The sequence below is a fragment of the Balaenoptera acutorostrata genome, chromosome 9, assembly GCF_949987535.1.
Source record: "Balaenoptera acutorostrata chromosome 9, mBalAcu1.1, whole genome shotgun sequence".
NCBI lineage: Eukaryota > Metazoa > Chordata > Mammalia > Artiodactyla > Balaenopteridae > Balaenoptera > Balaenoptera acutorostrata.
In genome coordinates, this window is record NC_080072.1 from 23,908,368 (window position 1) to 23,923,361 (window position 14,994).

The 14,994-nt window shown below is 45.6% G+C and overlaps 1 protein-coding gene across 4 annotated transcripts in view; it reads right to left on the reverse strand.

The window, feature by feature from the left end:
• Window positions 1-941: 941 nt before the first annotated feature.
• Window positions 942-14,994, reverse strand: part of LDLRAD3 (low density lipoprotein receptor class A domain containing 3) — a 255,355-nt gene continuing 241,302 nt past the window's right edge. For 2 of the 4 annotated variants that reach the window (XM_057552878.1, XM_057552879.1), the window contains exons 5-6: window positions 5,897-6,242; window positions 944-4,118 (exon numbers count right to left, since the gene is read on the reverse strand). In XM_057552878.1, the coding sequence (XP_057408861.1) occupies window positions 3,881-4,118; window positions 5,897-6,242 (584 nt within the window). In that variant the 3' untranslated portion in view covers window positions 944-3,880. Of the gene's footprint in view, window positions 4,119-5,896; window positions 6,243-14,994 lie in introns of all 4 variants that reach the window. The other 2 variants (XM_057552877.1, XM_007181082.2) reach the window with 2 other exon arrangements.

Genomic DNA, 14,994 nt, shown 5'->3' on the forward strand with positions numbered 1-14,994 from the left:
TCTTCCACTTTTAACTTTTTGGAGGTTGGTGTCATTTTAAGGGTTCCAATATTCCAGGCCAGCCATTAACACACCATTTCTTTTCTACAATGCCCTTGGCTTCGGATCCATGAGCACAATGTGGGAATGATCCTTTAGGCCAGGGGTTGGCAAATGACAAAGCCAGATCCAGCCCATTTTGGTAGTTATTGGAACACAGGCACACCCATGCATTTATGTATTGTCCATGGCGGTTTTTGTAGTTGCTACAGAAACCATATGGCTGCAAAGCCAAAAATTATTTATTATCAGACCCTTTACACAAAAAGTTTACTGATCTCTGCTCTAGATTAGCATTTCTCGATTGTTTCCTCATCCTAGTACCACAAAAAATGGTACTGAGAGAAAAAGGAATTAATATCTTGACAAGCCTTTGGGCATATTGTTTGGGAAAGTCTACTCTAGACCACTTGGGGCAGGACATGACCTGGTATATACTTGGGATAGCACTATCTGATAGCTTAGTCTTCTTTTTGACATATCTGGGTACCAGTACATGATCTACATCTTGGTTCTGTAGGTCCTATGTTTTGATTCCCATGTAGATTTTAATTTTGGTCAAGGCCAAGGTTACTTTTGTTCATGGGTGGTGGTGGTGGTGACCTCCTGGGCACGCTGACTTCCTGTGCAACTGTCCCTGCAGCGTAAAACGAGACTTGTAAGGGCACAAAGATGCTCCCATCACTGGTGGGACCAACGGGAGCCATTTGCGGTTCAAAACTAATTACCAACATACCTGTGCCTGAGTTAGAGCGTGCCCCTGAATATGTGGTCAGAATCTGTTCCAGTTATCACAGCCACTTGCGCCTTTCCTTCAAGCAGTGCCACAGTGAAGTCACTATGGGCAGAGAGGGCATAGTTAATGACCATATTCTGAACTGACATCCCAGGGCCCTTGATACGAACGGGTGTCCATGAAATACTTACCTCTATATTCCAACCACACCAACTGTGGAATCCTTAAACGCCCACCATATTTTGAGGTCCCATCAATATTCTCTCACCTTTTCTCATTTTATTAGGGCATACATTCATTGCAGAAGCCACGACAGAAGTGGCTGTCCACTCTTTATATCGCCATAGAGAGGAAAAGGGGGTTAAGGACCATTCACACCAACAGAAAGAATGAAACTGCAAGTTTATTTGAAAGTATAAAATTAAAAAAAAAACCTAATCAAAAAACAAACAGCAACCACACACAACCTTTCCAGTTTACATCAACTTTGAATGTCACACACAATTTATTTACCACTTGCTTGCACTTTTTTAAAATGTCAATTTCAAAGTAGAAGGAGTTGAGGGCAGGTGATAATGACTATAGCTGAACGATTTTAATGCTAAAATAAAAAGGACTCGCTGATCTCATTTGAGAAAAGAGAGCAGGGATGGTTTTCTGATTGGCATAGATTTAGGCCATGTATAAAAAAAACATCCTGGTTGGAATGAGTTAAAAAATAATGCTGGCCACTTATTTGCTATTTTGAGTAGGGGAAAAAAACAAAACCAAAAACCCCTGCAGCTTTGGTGTCCTATTTATATCTTTTTTAAAACAGCCATTTAAAAAAATCAAATCTATAATAAAAACATCCCTGTGTTTGTTTTAAAAAACAACATTAATGGGCTCTCCTTATGCAACTAAGGCCATTTGTCTTTCCTAAAATGCCTGGAAGCTGAAAAGCGTGTGAGATTAATTCATCACACGATTAATTAAAATTAGAATCCTTTCCTCTAAACAACTTCCAGAGCACCAGAAAGAAGCAGGGGCCACCAAAGGGAGAAAAGAAGCCACTCTGGCTCACAGGAGATGAAATATTCAGCTAGAGTTCCTCACATACTCTGGCTGCCACCAAAAGTTCTTTCTTCACTGGATTACTCAGAAAATAAGTCACATTATTTTAAAAATGAAAGATGTAAGCAACTATGTTCCTTTTCTTAACTTAAAAAAAAAAATCACCAAGTGGCTAGCTTTCCTGTAACACACTTTGAATTTGGTTAAAAAAAAAAAGTCTACAGAATAGGATCATTGAATGCCACTTCATCCCCCCTCCTGCAGGCTCCGTTTGAATAAGCATCAAAGAGGTTACTGACCACGTGGAAAGCAGCTCTGCATGGGTGACAGCTGCCCGGAGTGGCTCCACTTGTTTCCAGTTTTGTTCCCCCCCAGCCATTAGTGTGGTTTCTTGACGAATAACATCTACCTTTCCACCCATGACTTCCTGAGGGGGTTGGCACTGTGGCTGGCTGGGCACAGAGAAAGCGGAAAGCTACCATAAACACAGAGACTATGAACCGAGGGAGAAAGGCGTCCCTCTTTCTGCATCCTTCAAGAACTCGATAAATAATAACTCAAAGTGCAACAATGCACAGACGCCTGGCACACAGGTCAGTCTGGGGGGACTTGTTATTAGCGCTCAGCGGGACAAAGGCACGATCTCCTTTTGCATCTTTGCTTGGACCTCACTAATGGAAAAACAAACAAACAAAAGACAGCTTTCCTATACACATATAAATAGTCCCTTAACTAGAAGGGAAAAAACAAACACACTGTTTCAAATGCATTTCTAAGAGATTAAAAAAAAAAAAAAAAAGTCCGAATGGCAAATCTTGACTCCAAACTATTATCCATGTCTCTCAGAGGAGAAACTATGGGATGCTCGGAGAGTCCTGACCCTCACTCTGATTCTAGCCCTAACCTTAAATTGCAGCGCTGGAATCTGGGCCTTGGGAAGGGGGATGAGTGCAGCCCAGGAATCCAGGCTCTCTCGGGGGAGGTACTGAATTAGGTTTTTCACGTTGAGTTAGAACCTACAGTGTTCTCAAGTCCAAATTCACAGGTAAAATGACTTCTGAGTGTCAGGGGGACTTAGGGGGCGAGTGTTGAAGCTGCAGGAATGGGCAAGGCAGGCTGGGTGTGGCTTACAGGGACCAAGGGCCAGATCAGATTTCTGGGCAACTCAGGTTTAGTACTCATCCCTTGTTTACGGGCAGGTCACAGCTGGGAGGGAGACAATCCAGAAACCAGGGAAAGGACTGTGGACCAAAGCAGACCCAGGATCTTGGCAGCCTGTATTTTAGGAGCTGAGAACTCAGATAAACTCATGGTGGGGCCCCCTGCCTGTTCTGGGACGAGGCTGATGATATATGATGCTGGAGAAAGCTCTCAAAATGAGGATTCTCCGACAAATTTTTAAATCCAGACTCTATCCAGACCTGATGGTTTCAGAGTCCTTCAGAAAACCAAAATGACACTGTTGACTTCTGAAGGGCGTGACTCACGGCAACAGTGTTCTTTGGCCCCGACCCAGAGCAATGAACAGCCTAGTGCAAGACGGGTTCTGATGTTCCCCTGGATTCTCTCCAGAGTGGCCATCCGATGACAGCCTCCCGGTAGGATCATCCAACCCAAATCTCCAAATGGAGCTCTAAGGAAGCAGCCCACAGAGAATTTGGTCCAGTGTCCTCTGCCCTTCTGAACGCCCCATACGGCACAAACACTGCTTTCTCAAGGGCTACCTAAGTACCGCACTCTCCGGCCACCTACTCAGCAAGATTCCAGCAGTAACAGAATGCTGTGGAAAGTGAGGCTGTGATCCTGGGCCCCGAAGGAAGAGTAACTGCCCAGAAAAGATGCACGTACATAGGTCAACTGAGAGGCCAGAACAGTGGCAGGTCGCCCTCCAAAGAACATCCCTGAAACCTGGGGAAGGAGGTGAACGGAGAGACAGCTGACACCCCACACCACTCCTTGGGGCATGCCGAGGAGCTTCCCATGAGCGCAAGTTGTTAGGATGGTGACAAGTCAGGGCAGATGAACCCATATGGACTTTGGACGAGCTGGATTTTATACTTCTTCGGTGCCCTGGCTGGGTGCAGAGTCCCTAGGCCCCGTGGTGCCTTCCTGTGGGCCAGGCTGCCCCGGGCTGTGGCCCGTGTCTTCCATACTCAGGAGGCTGCTGGCTGCCTGGGAGCTGGTGCTGTTGGCGCTGCCAGACCGGGAGCGGTAAGGGGGCAGGTCGGCTTGGTTCAGAGACTCGGTGTCTGAAGAGTAGGGCGGTGGAGGGAGGTCGTACCATGCGGGTCTGCGATGGAGAGAGCAGGATGGGGCGGGGTGGGGGGAAGGGGGGGAGAGGAGGGGGAAGAGAAAACATTAGGAGCCCAGGCACGGCAGGCAATGCCAACTTCTGCCCTTTTCTGAGCGGATGCTGACATCAGGAATGAGATTTTCCTTCCAAGGAGAAAGGCAATCCAAGGACTAGGAAAACCAGTGATTTGTAAGAAGACGAAAGGAACAGATAAAAGGTCAGTGTGCTCTGCCTGGCTTGTGCCGACTGGACAGTGCCAAAACCACAACCTTTGGTAGGGAGAATTCTAAATACTCCCCGGCTCATCCTGGGTGGTTTGGCAGGGATTCACCTGGCCTGGTGTCTTGATAGAGCCCCTGACAGTCCACAGAACTGGGGGTCCTTACTGAAAGCCAACTCTTCCCGGCTGTGCAGACTTGGGTAAGTGAGAGGATATCCTCTCAAACCCTCAGTCTCCCTGTCTATAGAAGGGAGTAATAATGACACCTTGCTTGCAATGAAATAACTTAAAAGACATTTTATTTTCCAGCTCTCATTTATGGAAGGCTTACTACAAGTCAGGCACTGCACCACCTACCTTACATCCCTTATTTAATGCTCACAAGAATGCTAGGAGAGAGCCATTACTTTCATGCCCATTGTACCGGGGAGAAAACTGAGGCAAAGGGGCATTAAATGGCTTGCACAGGATCACAACTAGTAAGCAGCAGTGCTAGGATTTGAACCCAGGAATTCTGTCTCCAGATGCAGCAGTTTTAACCTTGCTCTACATTGGATGGTCCAAATGAGTGAGGTCTTGTGTTCTTACGCTTATTTGCGAAGATGTCCTTAAGCACCGCTCCTTGGAGCTTTGTTTATCTTTTATGAGGAAGGAAAAGGAAGGTTAAATAATACAAGAGCTGCCACCGGAGAGGGTTCAAGGAGGAGCCCAGTTGGCCCGGGAACACTGCCTGCAAAATGCCTCGTGCCACACATGGTGAATCCTGGGCTCAGTGGAAGAGGGACGCTGAGCAGGGTCCCTGCAGGGCAGGGGATGCTGAGAACCAAGGGGGACTCAGGTAGCTCTAGTCCCGGGACTTCAAAGTGGGTTCTTTGGGTACCTTGGAGGTCACCAAAGGAGAGACGAAGGCTGAGCAGGCAGGAATGAGGTCCACTACCGGCTCCAACTACAGAACTCTGGGTTTTAACTTTATATTTTGGGGTTCCTTGTACAGCTCCACCTGTGATGAAGGTTCTACTGCTTAACAAAGCTTGAGAGTTCTCTATGCCACCTCCTTTATTTTATAGATGAAGCCAAGCAAAGTTAAGGAACTTATTTATTCACTCATTCATTCACTCACTCATCCATTCATTCATTCAAATAGGAACCAAACCTCGAGTATATACTGGGCACTGTTCTGCAGTAGCAGGTGAATGCCCAGAGCTGGTCAGGGTCCTGGATGTGTGTCCGTGTGGCACTACCAGGGAGGAGGAGGGATCTGAACTGGCCAGGATCCTAGCGGTATGTCTTCAGATGAGTAACTTAAAAATCTCAGTTTTCTCGTCTGTAAAACTGAGGCACATATAGAACCTCCCTCGGTGAGTGGCTGTGAGGACTGAATGCGATGATACACGTGAATCGTTTTGCAAAGACTCAGTAGAAGTCGAAAGCTGCCGCTGCCTTTGCAGCTGAATGCAGGCTCCTGGCAAGACCAGGATCCCAGGCACGTGCACCTGTACGCCCGCCCCTGCGTGGGATGACCTCCCTCCCCGAGTCTCTCTCAGCCAGCACGCACCTTTGGTCCAGCAGGGCCTCTGAGTAGGAGGGCGGGGAGCCCACTTCCGACGCGTTCTGCTCGGCTTGGCTGGCCACGTACTGGATGCCATTGTTGACGTTGTAGGTGACGTTGCAGCGGTGAGGGTGGTCCAGGACCACCAGGCGGGAGAGCAGCACGGGGTGCTGCAGCCGGTGCACCGGCAGCGTCATGAGGTTGTTGCGCTTCCGCTGGTGGTGCAGGACCAGAGCCAGCAGGGCCACGACCAGCACAAAGATGACGGAGCTGCCGATGATGGCATAGGTGATGCTGGGATAGTACACGAGCTGGTTCTCCGAGGTCACGAACACCTGCCCACTGCCTGGTTCTGAGAAGCCCCAGAGGCGAGAGAAAAGGAGAGAGGTTACCAAGTTGGCGCACCCATCCGCCGCGAAGTCAGTCCCAGGACGGGAGTGCAAACGTTCGCAGGAGCACAGTTCCCGATAGCCGCAAAGTGGAAACCACCCCAATGTCCACGGATCGGTGAATGGATAAACAAAATGTGGGCTGCCCATACAACGGAATATAATCTGGCCGTAAAAAGTACTGGTGCATGCTACAACATGGATGAGCCTCAAAAACGTGCTAAGCGGGCTTCCCTGGTGGCACAGTGGTTGAGAGTCTGCCTGCCAATGCAGGGGACGCGGGTTCGAGCCCTGGTCTGGGAAGATCCCACATGCCGTGGAGCAACTGGGCCCGTGAGCCACAGCTACTGAGCCTGCGCGTCTGGAGCCTGTGCTCCGCAACAAGAGAGGCCGCGACAGTGAGAGGCCCGCACACCGCGATGAAGAGTGGCCCCCGCTGGCCGCAACTAGAGAAAGCCCGTGCGCAGAAACGAAGACCCAATACAGCCAAAAATAAATAAATAAATAAAATTCAAAGTACGTTTAAAAAAAAAAAAAAAGTGCTAAGCAAGATAAGCCAGACACAAGAGACCACACGGTGTATGATTCCATTTATATATGTCCAGGAAAGGCAAATTTGTAGAGACAGAAAGTCGATCATGGTTGCCAGGGGCTGGGGGTGGGAATGGGGATTCACTGGTGATGGGCATCAGGGATCTTGCTGGGGCGATGCAAATGTTCTGAAACTGGACGTGGTGATGGCTGCGCAAATTGATCCATTTACTAAAACTCACTGAGTTGTACAGTCAAAATGGGCAAATTTTATGTCATGTAAATTATACCTCAATAAAGTTGTTAAAAAAAAATCAGCCCCGGAAAATATAATATCCAGGGAACAGGAGTGATAGTTCCAGTGACAGAAATCAGTTTTTCTCTGGAAATTTATCATATCACATACGTGAGGAACACTGGCTAGTGTGTCTGGGGTTCCTTATGTCGGCAAAGTATTTATTTAATGCCCGGTCTTTGCCAAGCTTTCGAGATGGAGAGCCAGCAGAGCACAGGCTGAAATCATGGACTCTGGAGCCAGACTAGGTTCAAACTCAAGCTATTCAGCTGACTGGCTGTGTGCCCTCTGGGAAGTGGTCAACCTCTCTGTGCTGTAATTTCCTCATCTGTGAAATGGGGATGGTATTAGTCCCCACCTCACTGGGCTGTCGTGAGCATGAAACGAGTGAATAATTATCAAGCACTTAGAACAACAGCTGACACACTGCGGGTGTTCAAGACATACAAATATGTGCTTTATCACAGCTACTTGCCTCACAGCAACTCCGAGAAGTAGGTGCTGTAACTGCCTTCTTTTTAAGATGAAGAAAGGGAAGCTTGGAGAGCTTGGGTCCCTTGACCGGGGTCCCAGGGTTAGGAGGTAAGGGGCTGTGCCTGATTTGAGCCCTGTGGTCTGACTTCAGAGCCTTGCCTCTGACACTCTGCCCTGCAGCCCCCTACCAAGACCAGCTAGGCAATCGGCAGGCATTTCCTCAGAGGCCCTAGGACGAGGCCTGGTACACGCCCCAGCCCTGCAGGCTGCCGGTCCCCTCCTCTCCACGTGTACTAAGAAGCCACACTTCAAACACTCAGGGGAGAGGCTTCCCCGCCAGCAGGACACACCTGGCAATGGTGGCCAGGCCCAGGCTGGCACAGGACACCAGAGGGGCCCCTCCTCCTAGAAGGTTGGGGACCCCTCTTCTTTGCGGAAGATCCACAACTACCCACAGCCGTGGCCCAGCTGCAAAAATAATCTAAACGCAGCCTAAGTGAGCAAGTCTGCGACCACACCCTGTGCCCGTTCAACCTCTGAAGCAGTGAAGAGGTTTCAGTGGGTTGACAGCGGCCAATGTGTAGACGTGAAGTGGCAGCACCGTCCACTGGCTGCTCGGGTCCCGGGCCCCTCATCGCTAGATTGCACATGCTCTGTTCATCCTGGATCTCCAGTGAGTAGGATGGTGTCTGGCACAGAATCGACACTCAGTAAATGCATCCAACTCAACGAAAAAAATATCTGTGTATTCACACACCCTGGTAAGGTAGGTGTTATTATTAGTTTATTATTCCTGTTTTTCAGATGAGCAAATTGACTCAGGGGTGAATTAAGTTGTCTAAGTGCACAGAAGAACTAAGCAGAGGAGTCAGAACGAGAACCCAGATATTTCTCCTTCAAAAATCCATGTGCTGTGAAACACACCATCTCCCCTCCTTTCCCGACACAAACAGTTCCTGATTCCCCACATCATCCTAATCCGACACAAAGAAAGATCTTCCCCCTCAAGTTCCAGGCTGTGTTAATTTTCATTCCAGTCACTCAGACATGGACTAAAGGTTATGAAGATTCTCCAAGTTCCTGTCGGTCACTGTTTCAATGATGAACTGTACAGAAAGAAGCAAGCAAGATCCCAGAGGAGAGGCAGAAGCGTGCTGCAGACGGTTACGGGAGAAAGGCAGTTCTGGATTTTTCTGGAGACAATGAGCTGTCACCCAGAGGTTCTGCGGGAGTTCTGTCTGCTCTCAGCTTAGATAATTAAAAGCTGGGTGGGAGCCTCTGGGTGTGTGTGTGTGTCTGTGTGTGTGTGTTTCAGATTTCAGGCCTAAAAGAGAAGAGCCTCTTTATTTCATCTCTGGCACAGAGCTGAAGGGTCGAATTCTGGGGCCATCACTTCTAGCTGCTGCTCAAGCAAGTTATTTAACTTTTATGAGCCTAGGCTGCCTCGTCTTTAAAATGGCAGTGGTGCTGCGTAAATAGCAGTAGCTATCTCCTTGGATTATTGGCAGCGTAAAATACAACATACACACCAAGTGCTGAGAGCAAAGTGCCTGGCGAGGGTCTGTACTCAGTTAATGCTGTTCCTCCCTCCTTCCCTCCCATCCTACCTTCTTTCCTTTGTTTCTGTTTCTTTTATTGAGGTAACACTGGTTTATAACACTATGCATGTTCCATGTGTACAACATTGCATTTCGACTTCTACATACACTACAGTGTGCTCACCACCAAAAATTGTTTCCCCCCGTCACCATACGGTTGCTCCCCTTTACCCATTTGCCCTCCTCCCACACCCCCGCCCCTCTGGTAACCCCTACTCTGTTCTCCGCATCTACATATTTTGTTTGGTTTGGTCTGTTCACTTATTTTGTTTGTTTGTATTTTATATTCCACATATAAGTGAAATCATACAGTATCTGTCTTTCTCCATCTGATATCTCACTTAGCACAGTACCCACCCATATTGTAGCAAATGGCGAGATTTCATCTTTTTTAATGGCTGAGCAATATTCCTGTGTGTGTGTGTGTGTGTGTGTGTGTATACACACATATACCATATCTTCCTTATCCATTCTTTCATCTGTCAATGGGTTGTTTCCATATCTTGGCTACTGTAAATAGTGCTTCAATGAACATAGGGGGTGCATATATCTTTTTGAACTAGTGTTTTTGTTTTCTTTGGATAAATACCCAGAAGTGGAATTGCTGGACCACATGGTATTTCTATTTTAAATTTTTGAGGAGCCTCCATACTGTTTTCCACAGTGACTGTACCAACTTGTGTTCCCACTGACAGTACACAAGGATTCCCTTTTCTTTCTTTATTGTGGTAAAATACATATGCAACATGAAGTTTGCAATTTTAACCAGTTTTAGGTGAGCAGCTCAGCTCATGAAGTACATTCACATTGTTGTGGAACTACCACCGCTTTCCACCTCCAGGATTTTTCATCATCCCAAACTAATGATGCAAATTCTTAGTGTTCACGTCCTTTCCTTTATCCTCTGGACCAGAGGGAGAGGCTGGGAGAATCCCCTTTTGGGAGGTAGAGTCGGATAGAGGATAAGAACCGAATGAGCTCCTTTCCAGCGAGATGTACTTCTTAAGAGAAAAATGTGGATGGATTTTCACATGGAAAACAAATGGGTCCAGAGATTTTAAAACACTGACTTCCATGTAACCACTTGAGGTTTTAAGAATCCAAGAGGGAGCTCTTAATGAATGGAATGTAAAATGCTTGCAGGCGAGAATCGGTGATCACATTCGCTTGAGCAATTATGATGTTACATAACTCAGGGGTGCCTGGTCTCTTTTCTGCTCTGTGTGTAAGATGTCATTTTGTATTAATTCATTAACTAGACTCACTTTTCTTAAGAGCTTGATGAGCCCGCTGGCCCAATGACTAATATCAGAGTTGCATGGGACCTGAGTTCCAAGTGCATAATCCACGGATAATGAAGTTTCCATTTATTCTGGCTGTCCCTCAAACTAATGCCCTCACGCTCCACTGTCAAACAGCTTGAATTCCCGTCCTGTATCTGCAGCTTCTACTGCATTCATTCCAGGCAATCTGGTTACCACCAGGGACCACTGTGCTCTCAGAGCTTCCGGGAGCTCTGGCTGCTGTCCGTGGCGGAGCAGGCTGTGCTCCAGGGCTGCTCGTCACCTCAGTCATCACAGATCTGTGGAGTTATCACGACAGTTTTAGAGCAGATGGTGAACATCCTGAGGAGGAGGGCCTTCTTCTAATTCACGCACAGGTGCTATCTGGACTGACAGAAGCACTAAACCAAGTGACACCTGTGACTTGGGTTTCCTTCGCTTCTAAAAGATTCCCTCCTCCAGATGCAAATTACATTCCCTGCAGGATACGATTATTCACCTCTCAGACTGGGCAAAGGCGAAGTCTGAGTTCACATTTTGCTGGCCAGGACTTGGAAAAACAGGTATAATTATTCACGCATGGCTGGTGGGAGGGTAAATTGGTACAACCCAGGGTGGTGACGGGGTTAACAATATAGATCAAAATAACAAACATACATTAACAATACATATCAAAATAGAAAAAGTACATATCCTTTGAGCCAGCCATTCCACTCGTAGGAATCTAACAGATAGATATACTCACACAAATGAGAAGTAACTCTTTAATACAAGTATTCATGGAAGCATTGTTCGCAATAGCACATATATCAGGAAAGATCTAAATGTCCATCAATTGCAGCCTGGCTAAATAAATTATGGTGCACCCAGACAGTACCACACCTATTTAAGAAACTAGGGCAGCTCTACATATACTGATGTGAAACAGTCTGAAAGATATCGTGATAAGCTGAACAACAACAACAAAAAGTCCAGTAGAGAATGTTCTGAGTATTTCTAGAAGGACACACAGACCTGGTACGACTGGGAGAGAAGAGAGGCAAGAGGGAGACGTATTTTTCATTGTTTACTCTTTTCTACCTTGTATTATTTATACTGTTTTATCCAGTCAAAAAATAAGCATCTTGTCTCTTCCTCTGGCTTTGCCTAGGCTGATGTGAGTTGAGGTTTCATTACTGTTTTCCTCCCTTCTCTCCCTATAGTGTGAGGGCTCCTGGGGGAGTTTCACTGCCACTCACTCACTCGGACCCCTCCCTGAGTCCAGCATTCCTGTTCTAGAAGGTTCACTGCCCTGTTCAAATGGACGCCTTACCATTCTCCTGAAAGCTCAACTGCCTCTTTAAAAAATTTATTTAAAAAATTTATTTTTGGGCTTCCCTGGTGGGGCAGTGGTTGAGAGTCTGCCTGCCAATGCAGGGGACACGGGTTCGAGCCCTGCTCTGGGAAGATCCCACATGCCGCGGAGCAACTAAGTCCGTGAGCCACAACTACTGAGCCTGCGCGTCTGGAGCCTGTGCTCCGCAACAAGAGAGGCCGCGACAGTGAGAGGCCCGCCCACCGCGATGAAGAGTGGCCCCCGCTTGCCGCAACTGGAGAAAGCCCTCGCACAGAAACGAAGACCCAACACAGCCATAAATAAATAAATAAATAAAATAAATAAACCCAAAGTTAAAAAAAAAAAAAAAACCTGTCATCTTTAAAAAAAAAAAATTATTTTTAAAATTGACTTTTCTCAGAGTAAATATTTTTAAAAGTCAGGTTTAGTGAGGTATAATCGATACACAATAAAACTTACCCTTTTAAAATGTACAATTAGATGAGTTGTAACCAAATGTAACAGTTGCATAAGCACCACCACAAGCAAGATATCAAACATTTCCATCCCTCCCGTCATTTACAGCCACTTGGGAATCACTGATCTCTTTTCTGTCCAAATAGATTCATCTTTTCCAGAAAGTCAGGTAAGGGAATCATTTAGTAAGTAGCCTATTGTGTGTGGCTTCTTTCACTTGGCATAACGCTTCTGAGATGCACCAAGGTTTCTCTGAGTATTACTATCTCATTCCTTTAGACCGTTGAGCAGTATTCATTGTTTGGATGCAACACAATTTGTTTATCCATCCACCAGTTAAGGGAGGGAAGTGGTTGTTTCCAGTTTCTGGAATGCATATCTTTGTGCTGACATATATTTTCCTATTTTGGCGGGTATATACCTAGGGGCAGGCTGCTGGGTCGTATGGGAAGTGTATGCTTAATTTATAAAAACCTATCACACTGTTTTTCAAGGTGGCTATAGCACTTGGCCTTCTCCCAGTTGCATCCTCACAGCATGTAACATAGCTAGGCTTTTCAATTGCAGCCATGCTCACAGGTGCATAGTGGTATCTCACTGAGGTTTTAAGTTGCACTTCCCAATGACTAATGATGTCGAGTATCTGTTCATGTGCTGATTTGCCATCTGTGTATCTTCTTTGGTGAAACACCTATTTAAATCTCTTCCCCATTTTAGAATTGGGTTGTCTGACTACTTATTATTGAGTAGTAAGAGTCCTTTAGATGTTCTGGGAGACAAGTTCTTTTCCAGATGTGTGTCTTGCAAATATTTTCTCCCAGACTGTGGCTTGGCTTTTCATCTACTTTACAGTGTCTTTTTGAAGATAAGTGTTAACATTTTTTTATGAAGGCCGTTGTATTCATTATTTCTCTCATGGTTTGTGCTTTCTGTATTCTATCTAAGAAATCTTTGCCTAGGAGACGTTTTATAGCTTTAGGTCTTACATTTATAACTATGATCCATTGCAAGTTAATTTCTGTTTATGGTACAATGTGAAGTTCAATGTCCTTTTTCCCCCTCCCTTTGGATATCCAATTGTTCCAGTCCCATTTGTTGAAAAGCCTATCCTTTTTTATTGAATTACCTTGGCACCTTTGTTGAAAATCAATTGCACATACAAGGCTGGGTCTATTTCTAAATGATCTATTCTGCTTGATTGAGCTACATGCCAATCCTTATGCCAGTAATTGTGTTGAGAACTACAGCTTTATAGCAAGTCTCAAAATCAGGTAATGTGAGCCCTGCATGCTTTCTTTTCTTCCAAATTGAATTTTTCTGATTACAAAAATATATTGGAATTAAAATTTAAAGTAATATAGAAATGTTCGTGACAGACAACCTCTCCCTCCCCCCTTACACCTACTAGAAAAAAAATAGTTCACAGTTTGGTGGAGACTAGGGGTTGGCAAATTTTCTGTCAAGGATCAGATAGTAAATATTTTGTGATCTGTGTACCATACGGTTTCAGCTACAACCACTCAACTCTGCCTCTGTAGTGCAAAAGCAGTTACAAATAGTACGTCAGTGAATGAGTGTATCTGTGTCCCAAACTTGATTAAAAAAAGACAGCCAGCCAGACCAGCCGCTGAGAAACTATCATTTCATAGATTTCTCCAAGCCATTGTTTATCTTCTCTTATTTTGAGAATTATGTTTGTATTACGTGCATGTAGGTGACCATGCATTAGATTTTAACAGGGAAAAAATTTTCAGGAATGTATTAACTTCAGATTAATAATCCTTCAGGAAGAGAGATAATAGTTCTTAAAACTTCCAGCTAAGGCAGAGAAAACAATTATTACATTTTACAATTGATTTCATTGTGAGGGTTCTCTTAATTCAGTTTCAGGAAGATCTTATTTCTTGATACCTTTTATGTGTAAAAATGCCTGAATATCTTCATTAAGCCTGAATAACCATGTAACTATACATAATTTTCATAGATCCAAAGTTATGTAGCGTCAAATAAAATGCAAGATTAAAAACAAAAAACCAACCAAACAAAAAACAGGCAGCAGATCAGATTCAGCCCACTGGCCGTAGTTTGCTGACCCGCTAAGTATAGATGCCACAAAACTCTTCTTTGTGTGTGTACACACCTGCTTTTCTTCATGCTGTACAGACGTTTCTACAAATGGACATCTTCCTCACTCACGCACACCTCTGTGAAGAAGGAGCTATGTAGTATTCCACCACATAGGCACATCACAATTGATTTCGCCAATTCCCTACTGATGTACATTTTGGTTGCTTTTTTTTTTTTTTTTGGCGCTCTGACAAACAATGCTACAACAACATTCAGGCAGACCAACCAGACCATGAGAGCCATGAGGGGAGGGCCAGGCTTGCTGGTCTACTTCTATACTCAGTGCCCAACACAGAGGTTCAATAAATTAGTCTGTGGTCACTGGTGCAACGATTTCTTAGGATGGACTGCGTTTCCCTGGCCATCTAGTCTCCGGGGCTGTCTTGAACGCTCTCCTTTTCTCTGTCCACGCTGAGCCACCAAGCGTGGTCAACTGCTGCTGTGCAGTGCTTCTCTAGCCTCTGCTTCTGGTCTCCATCAGGCCCAGGCCAGGAAGAGAAACCTCGTTGTGGTCTTACTATCTTTAGTCTCTTTGTCCTCTAATCCTTCCGCAATACTCTCATCAGATTGAACACGACCCAGCTCTGTCGCTGTGTCATTCTTATAAAATTCTTC